This window comes from Anolis sagrei, chromosome 3, assembly GCF_037176765.1.
Source record: "Anolis sagrei isolate rAnoSag1 chromosome 3, rAnoSag1.mat, whole genome shotgun sequence".
Taxonomy (NCBI): Eukaryota; Metazoa; Chordata; class Lepidosauria; order Squamata; family Dactyloidae; genus Anolis; species Anolis sagrei.
Window position 1 is genome coordinate 230,358,927 of NC_090023.1, and position 23,029 is coordinate 230,381,955.

The following is a 23,029-nucleotide window of genomic DNA, read 5'->3' on the forward strand; positions in this document are numbered from 1 at the left end:
TGGAAAGAGTGAGATATTGTGTGATTTTTTTCACTAGGTACTTAAAAATATTGGTTTTTGAATAGATTCAAAGTTTTGAAACTTTGAAAATAATTTTAAATTTTAGCTTAGTATTTGCTAAGAATTAGTATTCAGATCAAACTGCAGTATGCTTTAAAGCAAATGGCAGAAAGGCTGTGGAATTTGCATGGGATGAATGAAGATGAATTAATCAGCTGACAGTATCTGAAGCAAGCTTATAATCTCTGAAGCTCAAACTTTCATTTCAAGCCAGGTCTACTGGGCGGGAAATGGGAAATCAATCATCAATGTATGAGTCATAGAAAGATGTAGAATTTTCATGTGATAAATTGTTTTTATCTTTATTCATGTTCTACAAATTTAAGTAGGCAAAACATATGCAAATGTACACTAAATATGTTCATGCAAAAGAAATAAGCTTAAGAAATTAATTTCTGTTAACTCAGCCTGTAATATTTGCATCATTACATTTCATGGAAAGGTCACTCTTCTGCTTCTACTGGCAAAATGTGTATATTATTGTTCTCAAGTGTAGCTTTGTTGGTACAGTAAAGCTTAAAATCAGGATAAAAAGTGATATCTCCAAGATCTTTTCTCTATATTTTTTCAGACTGTCTTTACTGCATAATTATAGCAGTTTGATAATGCTTTAACTATCTGACTCCTTCTTACAGAATCCTAGGATTAGTAATTTGGAAGTACCTTTTTTTAAAAAAACACTCCCTTGAACTACAATGTTAAAACTCTAAGTAGAGTAGAAACTACAACTCCCATGTTCCAGTGGACACCATTATGGCAATTAAATTTACCCAACTGTTATAACTGCATATAGACACCTCATTACTTTCACATATACAATATGAAAGTAGCTGTAGCTTGTTTCAGACCAAATGGTTTTAAGACTAAAGAGCTAAATGCTACAGTGACTCAGCTAGCCAAAGGTTAAAAATCCCTGCTAAACTATTTTAGTCATGTAATCCACTTTAGTCAGGATGTAGGATATAGCAGATAGTACCTGAATACACAATGAAGAAATGAGAGAACAGCTTCAGGATATGAGAAAGATTAAACATTTGTTGACTTCAGAAAGCTTTAATCCATTGGTGCACATAATATGAAGTGTATATTAAACACATGTGATGATCAGTTGAAAAGGAACTGTCATTCAGCAAAAATAGTCGGGATTGAAATGCTGAACATTAATTACAGAGACTGCTTTAGAACAGTAAGATCCTTAATCTTTCCAGAAGGTATAACTTCCATTTCCATCCACCTATTTTCTTGTGAGCGCTGCTATTTCTTTGTTACTAGGACAGGTGATTTGTCACATTTATGTTTCTGTCAGGTTGATTTTGTTGCTGGAGGATGTTATTTTTCATCTGGTAGTGCAAAATTGTATCATTTTTAAAAGTTGGTTAGATTCACTGTAGAAGAGATTAAGGAAATTATCCCCCCTCCACCTGACCTTATTACTACAGTATATATGCAGGAAGAACAGAAAGGGAGCTGCCTGATCCCATGATTATTCTGGATGTCACATTATGGGTATGAAAGAGAAGAGGTATTTTATTTTGTAAAATACATATACTGTTTTGTTTGCAGTTTGGACAGAAGAATTGGAGAACATTAGAACTTCATAGACAACTAATGAAGATCCATGGTAGCCTCACTTTGAATGAAGCTCTGCCAAAACCTTTCACTCCTATATTTTTTTTTCAACCTTGCTTTATATCTTTTGGACCTTACCCGATATTGCTATTCATAGGTCTGGATTGTGTAGTTTTAGTTTGACCAATTGATAATTTTACAGATTTATTATATCTTTTTTATACTTCTTACATAGACACTTCTCAACTTTCTCTGTTTTCTAATAGTTTGTGAGTTACATTTTATACTCTTTTGTATTTAATGTTCCACATGTGGAAGGGCTGTTGTCATATCCTGTAGCCACTGAACCAGCAAATCTGAAATCTAGAATTTTGTCCTTAACATCAGAAAGACAATATGAGTTAGTTTTCACTAAGGCTGCACTGAATATATTTCCATTTATAATTACTTAGGGTCTTATTTAACTTTTCAAAAATTATGTAACAAATCCCAAGGTCTCATTCCACATCCTGAATACAATAGTAATTTGCCTGACCCCATGTATTATGGTACAGTAATAATAACCAAACCATCTTAGCTGAAAAGACAGTTTAATAAGAGATGTATGAAAAAGTTGTCCGTTCCTCTTCCTTTTTTGCCTACACTTTTAGTCCTACTATAGGCTATAATTATTACTCGTTTCATGAACCTGGCACCCTCAAAATTAAGTAACAGATGTTTATTGATGTGTTTTCCAACTGCAGGAAACATCAGAAACAGTGAGAAGCTGAGTTATGACAAACAGCATCTATATGAGGTAATGGTAACAGCCTTTGATTGTGGGCAAAAGCGTGCAACTGAAGATGTTTTGGTGCGGGTAGAAGTCAAGCCTGTATGTAAACCTGGATGGCAAGGTAAGGAATGCATTTTGTTAGTCCTTTAAGAATGTTGATGACAGAGTGTTGGTACAAAAGAAATGTTGATTGTCGAAGGCTTTCATGGCTGGAATCACTAGGTTCTTGTGGGTTTTTTCGGGCTATAGAGCCATGTTCTAGAGGCATTTCTCCTGACGTTTCGCCTGCATCTATGGCAAGCATCCTCAGAGGTTGTGAGGTCTGTTGGAAGTAGGAAAAATGGGTTTATATATCTGTGGAATGGCTGGGGTGGGGCAAGGAGCTCTTCCCTGCTGCAGTTAGGTGTGAATGTTTAGCTGATCACCTTCATTAGCATTTGAAGGCCTGCCTGAGCCTGGGAAAATCTGTTGCTGGGAGGTGTTAATCTGTGCCTGGTTTTTTCCTCTCTGTTGTTTAGCTGTTATAATTTTAGAGTTTTTTTAATACTGGTAGCCAGATTTTGTTCATTTTCATGGTCTCTTCCTTTCTGTTGAAATTGTCCACATGCTTGTGGATTTCAATGGCTTCTCTGTGTAGTCTGACATGGTGGTTGTTGGTGTGGTCCAGCATTTCTGTGTTCTCAAATAATATGCTGTGTCCAGGCTGGTTCATCAGGTGCTCTGCTATGGCTGACTTCTCTGGTTGAAGTAGTCTGCAGTGCCTTTCATGTTCCTTGATGCGTGTCTGGGCGCTGCGTTTGGTGGTCCCTATGTAGACTTGTCCACAGCTGCATGGTATACGGTAGACTCCTGCAGAGGTGAGAGGATCCCTCTTGTCCTTGGCTGAACGTAGCATTTGTTGGATTTTCTTGGTGGGTTTGTAGATTGTTTGTATGTTGTGTTTCCTCATCAGCTTTCCTATGCGATCAGTGGTTCCCTTGATGTATGGCAGGAACACTTTTCCTCTGGGTGGATCTTCATCTTTACTCTTGTGGCTTGTTCTTGGTCTTGCAGCTTTTCTGATGTCTGAGGTGGAGTATCCATTGGCCTGGAGAGCCCAGTTGAGGTGGTTCAGTTCATCTTGGAGGAGGTGGGGTTCACAGATTCTTTTTGCACGGTCTGCCAAGGCTTTAATGGTGCTTCTTTTTTGACTTGGGTGATGGTTGGAGTTTTTATGTAGATATCTATCTGTGTGTGTGAGTTTTCTGTAGACGGTGTGACCCAATTGTTGATCTGGTTTGCGGATGACTAGGACATCTAGAAAAGGCAGTCTTCCTTCATTTTCTTTTTCCATGGTGAACTGGATGTTTGGGTGGATGCTGTTAAGATGGTCCAGGAACCTGTTGAGTTCTTCTTCTCCATGGCTCCAAATGGTGAAGGTGTCATCCACATATCTGAACCATATCGTGGGCTTTTTGGTTGCTGTCTCCAGGGCTTGTTCTTCAAAGTGTTCCATGTAGAAGTTAGCTATGACCAGGCTGAGAGGGCTCCCCATAGCTACTCCATCTTTCTGTTCGTAGAATTCATTGTCCCACTGAAAGTAACTGGTGGTAAGGCAATGGTGAAACAGAGCCGTGATGTCTTCTGGGAACCTTTTGTTGATGAGTGCCATGGTGTCTGCTACCGGGACCATGGTAAATAGAGATACCACATCGAAGCTGATCAGTCTGTCGTTTGTATTTAGCTTGAGATTGCTGATTTTTTCTATGAAGTGGGCTGAGTCCTTGATGTAGTGTGTAGTGAGACCAATAACACCTCCCAGCAACAGATTTTCCCAGGCTCAGGCAGGCCTTCAAATGCTAATGAAGGTGATCAGCTAAACATTCACACCTAACTGCAGCAGGGAAGAGCTCCTTGCCCCACCCCAGCCATTCCACAGATATATAAACCCATTTTTCCTACTTCCAACAGACCTCACAACCTCTGAGGATGCTTGCCATAGATGCAGGCGAAACGTCAGGAGAAATGCCTCTAGAACATGGCTCTATAGCCCGAAAAAACCCACAAGAACCTAGAAATGTTGATTCTTCAGAGATTTTGGAAAATCGGGCTTACTATTAAGGAATTTGTTATTATATTTTTGCCATTACTTCCAACTGTATATTAACAGTGGCAACTTAATTATATCAGTCCCACTGTTAGTGTGTACATATTTGTAGAGGCAGTATATCATACCAGTGCCTTATTGATTGCATGATTCCACTTCTAGCAGCTACCGTAAAATGTAGTGCTGAACAGAGCAAAAAAAAAGTTACAGTAATCCTGCCGCAATCATACTTTTACATTGCTACTGCCACTGTAGGAAATTAAACCAACCCCACTACAATAGACGTGGCAGTGGCAGGCATGTAGCCGGGGGGGGGGGGACTTAAGGGGCTTCAGCCCTCCCCCCCTGAAATTCTCATGGTGGTTCACAAAAAGGCCTTACTGGTGCATTATTTAAACTGTTATGTTTATTCATATCATGATCTGATCACCATACTCAATATATCCCATACGCATGGGGTATTTGGGGTAACGATACAAAAGGTTTGCTAGGGTAGACCCTCTTTCACTCAGACTCAGCCCCCCCTCCTGAAACAAACTCAGCCCCGCCCGAATCGAAATCCTGGCTATGGGCCTGGGCAGTGGTCTAACAGCAGTGGCAATCAAAGCAACAGGATTGTGACCCAGATCTGCCAGCATTTTGTCTGTTATCCCTAACATCAATAATTAGCATCGCAATATGAGGAAGCACATCGCTAAAAGTTTGGTGAACATAATGCCTGGGTTGTTTCCAGGGAATGCAGGATCAACCATTCTTCTAGGCAATCGGTTTTGATTATGCTGAGCCTACCCCATTAAAAGAAATCAGTCATGGGCACTTGGACATTCCCATACAAGTGTAGTTCCTATATACATCTACTACTTTCACAAGCAGCTTTCTTTGATTACCCACAATATCCTTAACAGGAACAATGGCAGCAGGTTTGACTTGCCAAGTATTAATGAACTGTGAGGTACCAGTGAGAAAAAAATCCTTACCTTAAGTATTTAGGGGCAGATCTACATGAAGTGCTTATCCAAAGGCTGATCCAGAGTGGCCATGTAAACATTTGCAGCCAGTTCCATTTCAGAACTGGCCCAACCATTTATATGGGTCCAAAGTGGCACTTTAATTTGTATTTTCAGGAAGAATTCAGAACAACCCACAATTTTTGTTAATGTGATTCAAAGCTTCGCTAAGTAGCTTTAATTCACATTAGCCCAGATCTGTTCCATGCATTGTTTAGCCACTATGGAGCCGATTCATCATCCTTTCACACTAAGTGGTTCATATAGATAATAGCTCTGGGAATCAAAGCCATATAGCTCTTTAAAGTTCAGATTTATGTTTGGACAGTTCGCTTAGAATCTTTATAATATCTTTATTCCTTAACAAGGTCAGTTTTACCCAAACTTCTGCAGTATGTTCTGTTGGTCATGGGAAGTCTGTGTGCCAAGTTTATTGCAGGTCCATTATTCATAGGGGTCATAGTGGTCTGTTGAAGTTGGTGCTGAATTGGGCAAAGGTACTACAAATCCCATCATCCATGGTCTATCCTCCACCAAACCACACCAGGACATTAAAGTGGGTCATGAGAGGTCTGTGTGCCAAGTTTGGTCCAGGTCTGTCATTCGTGGGGGTTGCAGTGGCCTGTGGAAGTAGCTGCACTGTCTCATACATACATACATACCCACATACATATATATAAACACTGACTTTTCACCCCAAACTTCTCTAATATGTTCAGTTGCTGATCAATGCCTCTGTTTGCTGTACACCATAGAAAATAATAGGGAAGGGTTAAGGGAGAGGCAGTGGGTGAGGTCATGTAAATTACACAAAATGGAAAAAGAAAAAGAAATACTGGGATCTCTGTGGTGGAGGAAAAACAAAATCTAGGATGAAATGGTCCTCATATGAAAGCCTTCACTTAGGTTTAGGTCAGTGTTGTGTCCAGGTTTCTTGGACATGTTCATGGCATTCACTATAACCTGCAATGTCATTGGAGGGAGGGCGATTGGTGTTTCCTTAGTGGTAGGAGTTATAGTTTGTGGAGGCAGGAGCTTGTCTGTGTAAGTGGACATTTCAGCCACATACACACATACATATAGAAGATATGTGTATGGAAGATAGATAGATAGACAGACAATGGAACACATGCAATTATTTTACTCCAGAATTATCATTTTGATTCATTGTTGTAGAGCCATTTGGAGAGAGAAAAATCTGCACAGTTCTAATACATGTAAAATACTGATAAAATACACCTTAGTCCAGGCCTGTACAACCTGGCAATAATTAGGGCCCAAAATTAAAAATACAAATAGTTTTTTAGTACCTCACTTTCCAAGTAAAGGTATAATTAATGAATATGCTATTATGAAAATAAATCATATTATAAAAAAGAGAAGTTTCAGTTAATATCAATTAATTAAACATATTATGTAAGATTTTTATTTATTTATTATGAAAAAATACTTTGATAATTAACTGTAAATGTAAACAGGAAGAAAACCTGAAAATGCTTTCAAGCTTGTACAATTTAGCAATCATAAAATTATAACACTAACAATGAGTACATCTAATAATTAGCATTGAAAAATGCATACCTGGACATTACCCAGTACATAAGCTACTTTTTAATAAATGGTTGTCTTCAGTCACACTTGCTTAGCCTTGAGTCAAACTCTCTGCCTCAAAGAAAGGTGCAAGCAAACTTTTATTCTGTAGGATGACACTGAAAAGTAAAACAATTTCAGTTCATTTGTCTGTTATACATACTTCAATTGTTTATTTACCACCAAATCCAAAGTGTAAGTCTATAAGGCTCAAACTTAATCTGACTGAATGTCCACAAAGCCAAGAGAAGTATGCTATTTTAACACCTAAACTTTCAAAGGAAGCACTTCTTTTGAAATGAGTTCTTTCCAAGCTAAGATTACCTTTTTTAAAAAATATTTCCAGAAATAGAAATTATTTATTTCCAATGAAAGACCATCCATTTTAACTCACTTCTTCCCAGGGATGAAACACCCAATTTAACTTCCCCTACAGCAATGGTTCTCAACCTGTGGGTCCCAAAGTATTTTGGCCTACAACTCCCAGAAATCCTACCCAGTTTACCAGCTGTTAGGATTTTGGGGAGTTGAAGGTCAAAACATCTGGGGACCTACAGGTTGAGAACCACTGCCCTACAGTAACCGAACTCTCACTGACTTCCCCCTTAAAGGCTTAAGTCTGGAGCTTCTGCAGACCACAAGGAAGTCCTTTATGGGCCACATCTGACCCACAGGTCACATGTTGTGCAGGTCTGCTTTAGTCAGTGGGATTCAAGCACTGTCTAATGATACATACATTTGAAGTACACATAGATTTTGCAGTCTGTAGATGTTACAAAAAGAGTCCACCAATAAACATGTTTTGGAGCTGTGTAGGCCTGTTTAGCCACTTTGAGTCTCCTTTGTGGCGTGAGAAAGTGAGGTATAAATAATAATAATAATAATAATTATTATTATTATTATTATTTTAAAGGCAAATATATGTACCCTTCAAACACTAAAAAAAGTTGTTTCATATGTTATAAGGTAAGTTTTTCTTTCTCAGTGGAAGAATAAATTGGATATTTTGTGGTCGTGATTCTTTTACATATATCACATGGCACCAGACAAGCACTTATTTTTAGTATTAGTCCTTTTGACTGATTAAGTGTCAAGTCTGACCTATTTAATAATCCACTGAAATCAATTTAGAGGTAGCATAAGAGCAATGAAGGTCATAAATCTAGGTCACACTTCATTGTGATTTTCCAGGTGCTTACAAGAGGTTTTATGAAGTGAAAGTCATCTGCATTGTTTTTAATGTATAATGTCAGATCTTCTGCACATTTCTCTTGCATAGAAGACAGCAAAGTTCACTCGTATGTTTGTCCTGTTCCCCATTGAATAATACAAGTTCTGGTTTTAGCAATTGGAAAACTCTTTACCATCTTTTTTTTTCCTGGCAAGGTAACAGGGCTTTTGTTTTTAAAATTCAGTTCAGGTTTTCCCTAAGAAATAAATTACAGCAGGGCAGACTTTGAGCACTTGCTTTCAATTTTACTAAGATCTGAATCTATGCAGTGGTGAACTTTAAGGATCAGAAGAAAGAGTAAACTTACTGATATCAATTGTGTGACCTTCTGATCTACTGATACGCAGTGCTTTAAAATGGCATTCAGTGAAATAAAGTATTCAAAGGCTAAAGAAATACAAAAAATGTTTTCTTCTCAAAGATACGTTATAACCATGTTAATAATGTTTTATAATATTTTAATGTATTTAATTTTAATTTTAATGTATTTTAATTGTATATTGTTGTGAAGGCATTGAATAATTGCCTATCTGTAAGCTGCCTTGAGTCCCATCCAGGTAGAGAAACTCGGGATATAAATATAGTAAATAATAATAATAAATAAACCATCAGGTCCTTGGCTATTTAAATATTTGTGTGTATGTGGCATGTGGTCATCAAGGCAATGAAACGCATACAGTTCTACAGTTTAGGATATTGATGGAGCCATAACAAAGCAGGGTTTTTTCTTCATTTTTCACTGTGCATTTTGGATATTGTGAGATTACATTTCAGATTGTGGGATTACATTTCAGATGGCATTTATTTAGATCCTATCAAGTTCTTTCCTTAGGTTTCCCAAAATCCATAAATCTTGATATTTTGTAAGACCATTGAGATTCCTTTTGTAACTAAAAATTTTATTGGCATTTTTATAGTCTCTTAAGATTTTATTTATTTTCAACAAAATGCAAACAAAAAATGCAAACTCGGGATATTTTAAAACTATATCATTTTGATATTGTTGTTTGGTGTCAAAGGTAATATTTGTTAGATAGGGGGCAACTATCGCAGGCCTGAGAGCCATGTTTCTACCTCAGAACCTTCTGAGAACCTTCTGAGAACCACTGGTCTAGATAGTACCTATGATGATAGTGGAAAATTTACTTCTGAATCAAGTTTCCATGCCATCTGGTAAAGCTATTGCATCTAATTACTCTATTTTGAGGGAATGCACACTTCCTTAACAGATTTACAAGTTAAGTCTGTGCTGTTATGTGCCTTGGAATGTAATTTATTTGTCAATGAAGATGGAGTTGGTTGTTAACTTTTTTGTCTTGTTTTAATCTCTGAGGATGAGTCTACATGGGCTTGATCTGTCCCTTTTCCTTGTGCTGCTGAGCAGAGGAGAAAGGTGATGGGAAAGTGTGGGGGCACAGTGGATTGGTTCAAATTGAATGAAATGGAACTATTTATTTAGTTTTTTTTAATTTACAGTACTTTATTCCAAGCTTCACACCCCAAAGGGCACTCAGGGTGGATCACAGAACACATATACTACAAACATTCAATGCTGATTATTAGGGCTGGGCAACCATGGAAAAATTTGTTTCTAAACTCGATTCGTTTTTAGGGGGTTTTTGCGTTTCGTTTTTTAAAAGAATTCCGAAATTTTTCTTTAAAAAAGTTTGATATTTACAAAATTTCAGAAATTACAAAACAATTTCAAAACAATAATGAATCGATTTGTTAATGGCGGACGCGATTGCGCTAAAAACCCTCCAAATGGGACAGGGGGAACTTCTGAAGCTTCCCTCTCCCTCTGTTGTTGACTGTTGGTATGATAATTTATTTTTTTATCACTGATAAAACAAACAACAACTATAAAACTTGCACCAGACATACGGAAATAATAACGAAATAATAACGAAACAATTTCGAAACAATTTCGAAACAATTACGAAACAATTATGAAATAAATTTTAAAAATTCGTTTTAATTTTTAGTTGCTCCTGAATGGTTCAATATCGGATCGTAAGCCACTTTAAATACGAATTACGAAATTAACTAATGAAACCGCCCAGCCCTACTGATTATACAATGACAAAACAGACAACAGATAGAGGTATATTTATTCATGCTATTCACATTTCACCCCCTACTTTTACTAAAGTTGGGCAAAACCAGATTAACCTAATTAGTACTCTCCAGTAGGCCTGGGTAACAATGGAAAAATTTGTTTCTAAAATCGATTTGTATTTGGGGTTTTTTTTTTGTTTCGATATTTAAAATAATTACAAAATTTTCCTTTTAAAAAGTTCAATATTTACGAAATTTCGTAAATGGTAAAAAATTAACAAATCGATTTCCGAAACAATAACGAATCGATTCGTTAATGGCGGACGCGACTGCGAAATATGCTAAAAAACCTCCAAAACCTTCTGAAGCTTCCCTCTCCCTCTGTTGTTGACTGTTGGTGTGATATTATAATTTTTTTTCACTAATTAAACCATAAAACTGGCCCAGACATGCGGAAATAATAACGAAACGACCTCAAAACAATAACAAAACGAATACAATATCGAAATACGAAGCATTTACAAAACGTTTTTGAAAATTCGTTTTTTTTAATAATTGCTCCAGAATGGTTCGTTATCGTTTTGTAATTGAAAAAATTAACGAATTATTAACGAATTACGAATTAACGAAACGAAACCGCCCAGCCCTACTCTCCAGAAGTACAGAAATGTCATAGGGGGAGTCAAGAACGAACTCAGAATGAGTCCAGGTTTTAATGTCCATGTAGATGAACCTTGTGCTGCAAAAATGGCATTCACCTTGACAAAATGCTAGTTTCCCTTTGTATTACTCATCAAATTCCAGAGAGATCATAATATGTTTCATTAAGAAAAAAAATGTAGAAATATTAAAGAAAACTGTAGAAAAAATTAGATTTTTTTTGTTACAGCAATGTAGCAATGTGAAATTATCCATACCTGGAAGTATATCAGCACTTACTTTAAATAATTTTTAAGAAGAGTAAGTCTGGCCACTACTCCTTCATTTGCATTTTATGATATATTGTGGAAAATGTTATACAGGCAGCGATCAAGATGCAGTAGTTGCATAGATTATGTTGGGGATAGTGGAATTAGATCTGTTTTGGTATGTAGCATGCTGTGAGCTGACAAGCAAATCTGAAAACTAAATATACATGGATGATCCGTCATAATGAAGGGTTTATGGTTGCAAACAGTCTGATTTTTGAAACAAATTGTTGGGAAGTCATTCCAGTTATATTCATCAATACAGTAGGATTTAGGAATAGACAGACTGTGCATCTCATTGAAATACCATTGTACTATCAAGCAGTAACATGAGTAGAGACAGAAGGAACAGCCATAATGTAAATAATATTTGACAGTTTTCTCAACCTCAGCACAGAAGAAGTATGTATAATATGTCATTCGGTGTGCACATTTTAAAAAGTCACATACAATGAAATTTTCACATTTCAGCAATGTTACAATGCAAAATGTAATATTTTTTTCCACAGAAGCCCAATATTTACAACTTTTGTCATGAAATATATTTTTGTTTGGAAGAAGTCTCAAAAAGTGCACCAAACTTTGTCTGGTAGAGAAGTGGTTTTAAAGCATTTGCCTTTTGGAGCAATGCAAGACATGAGGAGCTCTTTTTTCCTATGTTGTGGAGAAATTGGTACTCATATAATTTTCTCTTTTTAAAAATTGAATAAAAACTGAGCAGGGCATTAAATGAATCTTTGGCTAATTCATCATCATAGTTTTGGAAGTTTTCTTTGCTTTGGGTGAAAATGGATATTCCTCCACAGTATTTTCCACATATTAAATGCACTGAAGAGTTGTGAAGAAATCATTTTGCAGAAAATACACAGAGACTTTTTGTCATAAAACTCACCACATTTTCTGTGAATAAAATAAAAACCACAATTCACAATATAGAATAAATCTTTGTAACACTTGAAGATGTCAAATCACAGGGGAAAATGAAGCAATTTGTTCTCTAATTTATTCTTCTTCCCAATATTGTAATTCTTTGCCTCATCCTTCTCCTCCTCCTGCTGCAGCAGCAAGAGCAACATATTCTCTGGCCATTTTAATAAGTAAATTAGTGGTATCTTGATAGGGAAATATAAAATTCTGATCTCAGCATTGCTTTTTTATTTCATTGTGATCATATTGTCACTGTCATCCAGGCTTCTTGTAAACTTGTGTACAAATGAAAAATGCAAACAATTTTTCTTACTCTCATTGATGAATGTAAAATTTGCTGAAGACAAAAATAAAATATTTTATTAGTTTCAGTTTCCCTGTCAAAATATGCACACACATTTAGCTAGAAATGGTCTTGTCTTGTTTTCTGTTGAAGCACAAGGCATATCACAACATACAGAGAACTATACAAAAGTCACTGAAGACCAATTTGTAAGGCTTTAGGAATTGCTCAGTCCCTGACCCATGGCAAAGGCCACATCTCTGTAAATCTGAAAGGCTTTCTTGCAAGAGATCTATGTAGCCCTTGACCCTCCTCAAGCCTTTGGGAAATGCCTGATACAATTGTCTCAGAAAAATAAGCAGAATCAATTTATATAAAATCCACTGTCTTCTAGTTCCCGTGACTAGAGCAGCATTGGGGGGGGATCACAAGGGGGTGTCATTGGGGTCGCAAGAGACAACCAAGAAAACACAGTATTTTCTGTTCATCATGTGGGTTTCTGTGTGGGAAGTTTGCTCCCAATTCCATCATTGGTTGGTTCGGAATGCTCTTTGATTGTAGATGAATGATAAATCCCAGCAACTGCAACTCCCAAATGCCAAGGTCTATTTTCACCAAACTCGACCAGTGTTCACATTTGGACATTTTGAGTATTTGTGCCAAGTTTGGTCCGGATCCGTCATTGTTTGAGTCCACAGTGCTCCCTGAATGTAAGCAAACTACAACTCCAAAACTCAAGGTCAATGCCCATCAAACCCTTCCAGTATTTTCTGTTGGCATTGGAGTTCTGTGTACCAAGTTTGGTTCAGTTCCATCATTGGTAGAGTTCAGAATGCGCTCTGATTGTAGGTGAACTATAAATCCCAGCAACTACAACTCCCAAATAACAAAATCAACCTCACCCCACCAGTATTCAAATTTGGCCGTATCAGGTATTTATGCCAAATTTGGTCCAGCAAAAGAAAATGCATCTGGCATATCAAATATTTGCATTACTATTCATATCAGTAGCAAATTACAGTTGTGAAGTAGCAACAAAAATAATTTTATGGTTGGGGGTCACCACAACATGACTGACTGTATTAAGAGATTGCAGCATTATGGAAGTTGAGAAACACTGGACTGGAGGGTCTGTAACTAGGAACAGGGCCACAATAGTGTTGTCGCTGCTCCAAAGAGCCAATGTTCCATGTATTGTTGTTGTTGTTCATTCGTTCAGTCGTCTCCGACTCTTCGTGACCTCATGGACCAGCCCACGCCAGAGCTCCCTGTTGGCCGTCACCACCCCCAGCTCCTTCAAGGTCAGTCCAGTCACTTCAAGGATGCCATCCATCCATCTTGCCCTTGGTCAGCCCCTCTTCCTTTTTCCTTCCACTTTCCCCAGCATAATTGTCTTCTCTAGGCTTTCCTGTCTCCTCATGATGTGGCCAAAGTACTTCAACTTTGTCTCTAGTATCCTTCCCTCCAGTGAGCAGCCGGGCTTTATTTCCTGGAGGATGGACTGGTTGGATCTTCTCGCAGTCCAAGGCACTCTCAGAACTTTCCTCCAACACCACAGCTCAAAAGCATCGATCTTCCTTCGCTCAGCCTTCCCTAAGGTCCAGCTCTCACATCCGTAGGTTACTACAGGGAATACCATGGCATTGACTAGGCGGATCTTTGTTGCCAGTCTGATGTCTCTACTCTTTACTATTTTATCGAGACTGGACATTGCTCTCCTCCCAAGAAGTAAGCGTCTTCTGATTTCCTGGCCACAGTCTGCATCTGTAGTAATCTTTGCACCTAGAAATACAAAGTCTGTCACAGCCTCCACATTTTCTCCCTCTATTTTCCAGTTGTCAATCATTCTTGTTGCCATAATCTTGGTTTTTTTTATGTTTAGCTGCAACCCACCTTTTGCGCTTTCTTCTTTCACCTTGATTAGAAGGCTCCTCAGCTCCTCCTCGGTGTCATCTGCATATCTTAGGTTGTTAATGTTTCTTCCACCAATTTTCACACCAGCTTTGCATTCATTAAGCCCCGCACATCGGGTGATGTGTTCTGCATACAAGTTAAAGAGGTTGGGTGAGAGTATGCAGCCTTGCCGTACACCTTTCCCAATCTTGAACCAGTCTGTTGTTCCGTGGTCAGTTCTTACTGTTGCTACTTGGTCCTTGTAAAGATTCCTCAGGAGAGAGACAAGGTGGCTTGGTATGCCCATCCCACCAAGAACTTGCCACAATTTATTATGATCCACACAGTCAAAGGCTTTAGAGTAGTCAATGAAGCAGAAATAGATGTTTTTCTGAAACTCCCTGCCTTTCTCCATTATCCAGCGGATATTGGCAATCTGGTATCTCGTTCCTCTGCCTTTTCTAAACCCAGCTTGAACATCTGGCAACTCTCGCTCCATGTATTGCTGGAGTCTTCCTTGCAGGATCTTGAGCATTACCTTACTGGCATGAGAAATAAGGGCCACTGTACGGAAGTTGGAGCAGTTTTTCGCATTTCCCTTTTTTGGTATGGGGATATAAGTGGATTTTTTCCAGTCTGATGGCCATTCTTGTGTTTTCCATATTTGCTGGCATATGGCATGCATCACCTTGACAGCATCATCTTTTAAGATTTTAAACAGTTCAGCTGGGATCCCGTCGTCTCCTGCTGTCTTGTTGTTAGCAATGCTTCTTAAGGCCCATTCAACCTCATTCCTCAGGATGTCTGGTTCTAATTCATTCACCACATCGTCAAAACTATCCTCAATATTATTATCCTTCCTATACAGATCTTCTGTATAGTCTCGCCACCTTCTCTTCATCTCTTCAGCTTCTGTTAGGTCCCTGCCATCTTTGTTTCTTATTATACCAATTTTTGCCTGAAATTTACCTCCAATGTTTCTAATTTTCTGGAAGAGGTCTCTTGTCCTTCCTATTCTGTTGTCTTCTTCCACTTCCATGCATTGCTTATTTAAAAATAGTTCCTTTAAATGTGCAATTCCATGTATAAAATGTATATAAAAACACTTTCTGAGTAATCCATCCATCCGCAGTAGGACATGGAGGAACCACCAATAAGATTTCAGTTCTCAGGCAGGTATTTCTTGGGACATGCAATTTTTCAAGAACTGAGGTCACAAGCTATTTAAGTCTTTAAATGTTGTCATCAGCACCTTGGATTCAGATTAGAAACATGTTGACAGCCTGTACAAATTTCTTGGAATTAAAATGAAATGAAAAAGACTACAGTTTTAGAAAGCAGCTCCAGAATTTGTAAGTCCAGTTGATTGCAAAGCAGCACATTCCACCTTGTATTAGTCAAATATAAACAAACAAAATTCTAATAAGGCTATATGGGTGTTTCTAGCAAACTGTTTAGAGTTATCTAAAGACATGGCTAGAACTGAAGCAAGGGTTTCAATGTAAACTCTGTCTCTGTGTTGAGCTAAGTAAATCCTGAGTTAACCCTAGGACACTGTCCTCTTCCCAGTACCAATACTGTATTTTTCTAAGATGTCATCAATCATAAGGCACACACTGTTTTCACTACCATCACCAGAAAAAAAGAAATACAGTCTGTGTCTTAGTCAAACTTTGAAATGATTATTTGTTGTAAATGGAATAAAACTAATTATTAGATCAATTATTAAAACAAATAATCACTTCAAAGTTTGACTAAGACACTAATGAAAATGTCTGTATGTCTTCAATTCTAAGACACCCCCCAGATTTCTAAAAATGAGTATCATCTTAGAATGGTAGGTGTTTTGATATCTAATTAAATCTTTTTTTTTTCTGTTGGTGGTATATGTGGAGAACTAAACAGGACTGAACAGACATGCATATTATCAAAGGGCTTTGTCTGAAAACCCTTACAAGTCAAACATCCAGATGTTCTGATTAATAGAACAGTTTAACTATAGAACTATTTTTTTTAAAAAAAATTCTGCAACCTTTGAACATCTCTGTGACAATTAGCAATATGTTATGCAAACCTGAAGCATATACATATATAAATGTTAATGCAGTATTACTTTGAAAGGATAAAACTCTCTAATCTGCAACAGCTTTCAAATTCCATATTTAGTCCTATACTTGAAAATAATACTGTGCAGTTGAAAAGGTCAATGTGGTGTACTTAGCGGGTGTTACTGTCAATGGTTTAAATGCTCTGGGTTGCTAGACATCTGGCTGAACAGACTTTGGATTAGCCAGTCCAAAATGAAAACCTGCAGAAACTTTGCTTGTGCAGTTTTGTAAAGCTGATAATGTATTCAGTTATAGAACATATTGGGGAAAAGCTGATAATATTGTTACAATGAAGAGCAATGTGTGACTGACTGGATTGGAAATTATTTTAATTGTAAATTAAGTTATTATGTCATCTTCAGAATAATCCCTTTCGGGACATTGGCTCATACTTCTGAGAAACATAAAGTGATAGTGTCCGTCCAAGAATTCCGAATTTAGTACTACCACAGAAAAACAGATGAGGTTTCAGATACTAGAAATATATTATATTCATTCAGTCACTCATCCATTAAAATTGTGTGTCTGATCCCACTACTTAAATAACAATGTTATTTCCCCACCCCAATTTATTAACTGCTAGAGTAATTGTGAGTAGCTGCCACATGACTGTCTTAGAGCTGAACATTGACATAAAACATATTTCAGTTTTTAAAAACATCACCCCTTATTCCCAGGCCATTCCAAGTCTCTTCAACATTCCTATTTCTCATCTTAACTCTAGACTTATAACTAGAATTCACTCAAGAACCTATAATTTAGCCACATAATTGAATATACAAAATCAGACAATACCCAAATAGACAACAGACAGGGAGGTGGGGTACATTAAAGGTTATATCTGTACATTGATCTGTTATTTGTGCTACCTACAAACAGAATGAGTTCCGGATTAATAATAATAAATATCCTTAAAGATACCACTATATAACCCTTCCTCCCACTTTTTATTTTTATTCAGATAGTATGCCTCTGATGAAAGTTTTCTTTCCTGTATAAATTAAGAATCCATGTAGGAGAAGGACTATTACTTCTAACAGTCACAGATGTGAGATGATCTGTTTGCACTGATATGCAGTTACCACTGATGTAACAAATTCAGATGTGAGCACTTCTGAGGCTATGTAGCAGTGGTGGTAATAACGTTTATTGTTGCAACATTTAGTTATCTCTCTCTTTACCTCTTGTTTAAATTTTATTTCATTTTGCCTTTAGTGGCAAGTTTGAAAGTACATTACAGCAGTACCATACAGAGTCAAATCACAAGTCCATTTATATGAGCATGTATGTGGGGAACTGCTGCCAGTTATTTGAATAAAAATTGCTCCTACTGCAAAGAGTCTCCCCCGCCCTGCTATTACTACTGCTTAGATCAATTTTAGAACTACTTCATTTATTTAAGAAATAATAATTGCAAGGAGATCACTGACTGCATTCAAGTTTTCAACCCCACTCTCAGAATTGCAGGGATAATAGCATTGTATTCTTTTCAAGTAAGCCACATTCTCAGAGTCAATGATGTCATCTGAGAGTTGGATAGGCAAAACTTAGAGGAACCCTACAGTATACAATGCTGCATTCAGGGGTCTGCAGTTGGATGTGTCCCCTGAATACCTCAATACTATGCTTCTTACCCTCACATACATGCATATTCAGAACATGAATACATGTTCCAGATTCATATTTTGTTATATTCTAGGGTCCTCCAGCTCCCAAGTGGTTGTGCTGCATGCCAGTAACCAATCACGTAACCAAGTGGGTGGTTTATGGGTTATGGGTTTTCAGGTTTATTTTTTTTAAAAAAAAACTGGTTTACTCATAAATTTTAATTGGCTAACCAAATACCATTGCTAAGTCTACTAGGAGCAAAAAATCCAGAACTGCTAGCACTATCTCAAGCACATTTCGACAATTTATTCACACTGTCATCACCTACCGTTCCACCAATTTACATTGCAATTGCAAGACATAGTGAAAGTGACCAAGTTTTTATGTCATGGATGTTTAATCAACATTTATGACACGAAGATAACGTACTCCATTGAACCTGACATCAGAATCGGACTCTCTAGGTTAAACTCTATTTAAAATATTAAGTTTAAATACAATTAATTATTTTTCCAGGTACATAAAAACTATGATATTTTGTGCCTGCTTTAAAAGTTTATACTTTAATTTCTCTGAAACTATCAAGTGTTTTTTTGAAATAGGTGCCATATTAAAGGTACTTTAATGTAGTTTCTAAAAATGTAATATATGTGGGTCATAGATCTTTTTATTTCTAGATATTTTAATTTAAAGTGAAAATATATGTATGAGATCTTTCAAAATGTTTTATCTCTGATTCTAATCAACATTTTTGTGAACTTTGAACACATTATAGATTTTATTATGTAATTTTATTTGTTTTTACCCCATGTAATTATCTTTAATAGTTTTAAAACATCTGAAAGTAGTCACATCAGTGCTCTCTTGCTCATCTCCCTTTCAGAGCTCTCCCTTACATCCACCTTCTTGCTCCTCTCACTGAGGTATAAAGGGAAGACATGAAAGTAGCTGTGGGTCATTCCAAACATAGCTGTCTTTCTACGTAATTGTTTGTTAGCTTGAGTTGCTGTTCTGAGACTTAAAGCCCTGTTAGTTGCTGTTAGTGTTTCCTTTCATCCACCTGATTCCAGAAGTTCAAAGCAACTGAATGTTTTTGAGTTCATGGTAAAAAGAAAAAGCCAAATATTGAAGATCAAAAAGGCATACTGGGAACCTTTGTAGCAGCTGGTACTGTTGAAGACCCCAGAACATGCACACCTGGATTGCAGATGGAAACTGTAGAAACTGATGTGTCTACCACTGGTTCACCTAATCTAAGCCCTGCCAAAGAAACCATGGAACAGGAGCAAAGACAAGAAGCTGTGTCATTGTTAAACCTTGGACTTCATATGATGATCAAGTAAAAGCTCAGTTACTGCAAAATCCACAGATCTCCTGTGCTAATTCACATTGGAAAACATCTTGATGTAACCAATCATCATGATAAAGGAAATAAGAAGGCAGAAGAAAACAGAAAGAAATTTCTGCCAGTTGTGAAAACTATTGTCCTTTGTTGACGACAAGTATTGGCTTTAAGAGGGAGCAATGTTTCAGGACCTATTACCTGTGAAGATTGGATACCCTGGTGGCGTAATGGGTTAAACCCTTGTGCCGGCAGGACTGAAGACCAATACATTGGAGATTTGAATCTGGGGAGAGCGTGGATGAGTTCCCTCTGTCAACTCCAGATCCTCATGTGGGGGCATGAAAGAAGTCTCCCACAAGGGTGGTAAAACAGTCATTGGTAAGGTATCTCCCTTGTTCTCACCAAATTCTAGAAGAAAAGCCAGAATTGAATCAAAGCTTTAAAGACCATGACTTGAACTCTGAATTGAACCTGAAAATGAAGCAGTAGCCACTGAAACTGTTCCAATATGAGAGTATGTGTTCATTGTACCCAACCCCATTGAGGACTCTGTACTTTTTAAAATGTTTTCCAAATGCAGCTCTAAATGTAGTGTATTAGAGTAATCCAAACAGGATATAATTAAAACATGAGTCATGATAACCATGTTTGGAAACAGGCAGGCTAGATTCAATTGTTCAAACACTTTCCTAGCCACTACAAAAAACAGAACATCTAGGCTCACATCTGAATCTGGGAGCATATCCAAATGGCCAACTTGAGATTTCAGAAATAGTGTCGTCTCATTCAGCACAGGGTGAATCTCTATTCCTTGATCAGGTTTTTGGTTGACCAGGAGCATTTCTGTTTTGCCTGGATTAAGTTTTGGGTTTTTTACACATATCCCGTCCATTACCAGTGTCGAGTAATGAGTCCTGATATCAGGGCTGAGATTTAAACAAACAATAAGAAGATAAGCCAAAGACCAGAGTTCATTAATAAAGAAAGCCATATTCAAACTGAAGTCAAAAGTCAGAAATTCAGGAAAACAAACTGGAAGGCAACATAATCAAAATCTGGAGCAAGAATATGAAGTTGTATCCTATTTAGAGCCACACCACCAGGGTTTTTTATTTGAGGTCTCAGCTGGAGCTCATCTCATGAAGCTTCCACCTCTAATTACTGAGGCCTGTGATACTTTCCTTGTTTCAAAGGATGAGGTATGATTAACCTTTCCTGAGCTTGATGAAAATACTAGGAAGTATCCGTGTCTGCTGGAGACCTGCCCCTGTCTGGCCCAGCTCAACAGTAGCTGCTGTAGCAGACTGCTGGCCATGACACCTGGCAAAAGGTGCTAGTTTAGCTCTGAAGTAGTTTCCTTGCAGTTACATGGAAAGTTGAAATAGAAGATCAATGACAATGTACTATGCTTGGGATATTGTAAGGAAATATTTAGTAAATTGCTTTCAAAAAGTAATTTTCTAAGTTCTAGGTTTGGGATCAGACTTAAAAGCTGGTTTCCACTAGGTTGTGTATGTGTGTGTATGTGTGTCAGGAGCGGCCTGAAAAATCTTCTGGTGTGAGAGAATTAGCTGTGAGGGTGTTGCCCAGGGGACACCCAGATGTTTGATGTTTTACCATCCTGTGGGAGACTTCTCTGGTGTTCCCGCATGGGAAGCTGGAGATGACAGAGGGAGCTCAGTCCTGCCAACTCAGTGGTGTAACCCATTGTGCCACCAGGGTCTCCTGGCAGCTACCAGCAGTAAAGAGCTGCAAATTCTATGCATATTCAAAATATGATGAGCAGCATTCTGGAATGCAGCTTTTATTAATGCATTTGGTCTACACAAGAGGTTTCTATATGTGCAACACATCACAGAAATAAAAAAATATCTTAATATTGTGTGGCCTATTTTTTGACAGTGAGGAGAAAAGAAGAGGAAGCCAAGATAAATCTAATAAGAAATCTATATAAGGTGCTATTTCTCCAATAATGTTTTCCCTTTTCTCAAACAATATTGAGGGTTGCAAGGCTACATGAATTGGTTGTGATCCATGCACTGGCCAAAAGTTTGGTGAATGTGTGAAGCAGTCCTGCTCTTACATGCAAAAGTACAGTATATTATGCATGACAAGGAGGATAGACTCAATGTGCCAAAGGCTTTGTAGAAATGGATGCAGAATGTGAATCATGATGGAAAATATATATGATGGCTTGTGATCCAGTTAAGGTCATGCTAGGACATCCCCGCAGAAGCTGTTTTTAGAACAACACCCACAGAAATGTCTAGTAGGATAATCATTATATTGAATATACTGGAATTCAATGTTTATTTATATTTTTGCCTTGATTTTTTTTACATTTACTTGCTACTGTCTGCCCAGTTCTGTTTGCTATGTTTTTTCTACTTAAGAAAATATATCCTTATGGAATCAATGGAAGTATTTCATTTGCTAAATGTCAAGGTGAGGGTTTGGGGTTTTTTGTTTTTGTTTGGATGTTTGGTATCTTTTTCTGCTTGCAAAATGCATAAAATATAAAGGATTCTAGTCTGAATGAAACCATTTTATATGTAGCAATCATGTTCTTTTTTTCTAGACTGGAATAAACGCATTGAGTACAAGCCAGGTTCTGGGAGTATACCATTATTTCCTAGCATTCATCTGGAGACTTGTGATGGACCCGTTTCTTCTATCCAAACTACTATTGAGCTGCAGACAAACTATATTGGAAGGGGCTGTGATCGAGAAACATACTCTGAAAAATCACTTCAAAAATTGTGTGGTATGTGTTTAGAATTGAAAGTAGTTAATTTCTAATTCGGGGTATTTAAACATTCACATTAGAAATGCTAATATTTATCTATAAAATGAGAAGGATTATTTTTTTGCTTGATGAGTTTCACATTCTTGGAAAGATAATTTGATGAGGTTTACGGCAGCAGGGTGCAGGACCAGAGCCAAAATAGGTATGAATTTCTCTGTCATTCCTATACTGTGACACAGTATGCATTTCCCCCAGTGTTCTGAGAAAGGGGCGGATTGCTCTTGCCAGAGGTCTGGATTGAAATGATTGTTTGCAGAGAGCTTTTGAAAATAGACTTCCCACCAATGCTGTCAAAGATTGCAATTAGGTTGTAATTAAATGATTTGTTGGTGATTCCTGAGGGTAAGAAAGATAAATATCCAGACCTACAAACTCCTTTAAGTGTTTCTGGAAGTATTTGTTAATGTGCACATCTTTGCTTATTCAACTTAGAGGAATGAACTTTCTCTAAAAAAATTTTTTTGCAAAATAAAAATTAAAATAAATCTTTTAAGTGACACCACTCTGATGGCCGAAAGCGAGGAGGAGCTGAGGAGCCTTCTAATCAAGGTGAAAGAAGAAAGTGCAAAAGCCGGGTTGCAGCTAAACATCAAAAAAACCCAAGATTATGGCAACAAGAATGATTGACAACTGGAAAATAGAGGGAGAAATCGTGGAGGCCGTGACAGACTTTGTATTTCTAGGCGCAAAGATTACTGCAGATGCAGACTGTGACCAG

At 37.4% G+C, this 23,029-nt stretch overlaps 1 protein-coding gene across 2 annotated transcripts in view; it reads left to right on the forward strand.

Moving 5' to 3' along the window:
- The window catches only part of CLSTN2 (calsyntenin 2), a 416,131-nt gene that overhangs the window by 312,319 nt on the left and 80,783 nt on the right, over positions 1–23,029 (forward strand). For both annotated transcript variants that reach the window (XM_060767908.2, XM_060767910.2), the window contains exons 5-6: positions 2,373–2,522; positions 22,084–22,269. In XM_060767908.2, coding sequence (XP_060623891.2) covers positions 2,373–2,522; positions 22,084–22,269 — 336 coding nt within the window. The remainder of the gene's footprint in view (positions 1–2,372; positions 2,523–22,083; positions 22,270–23,029) is intronic.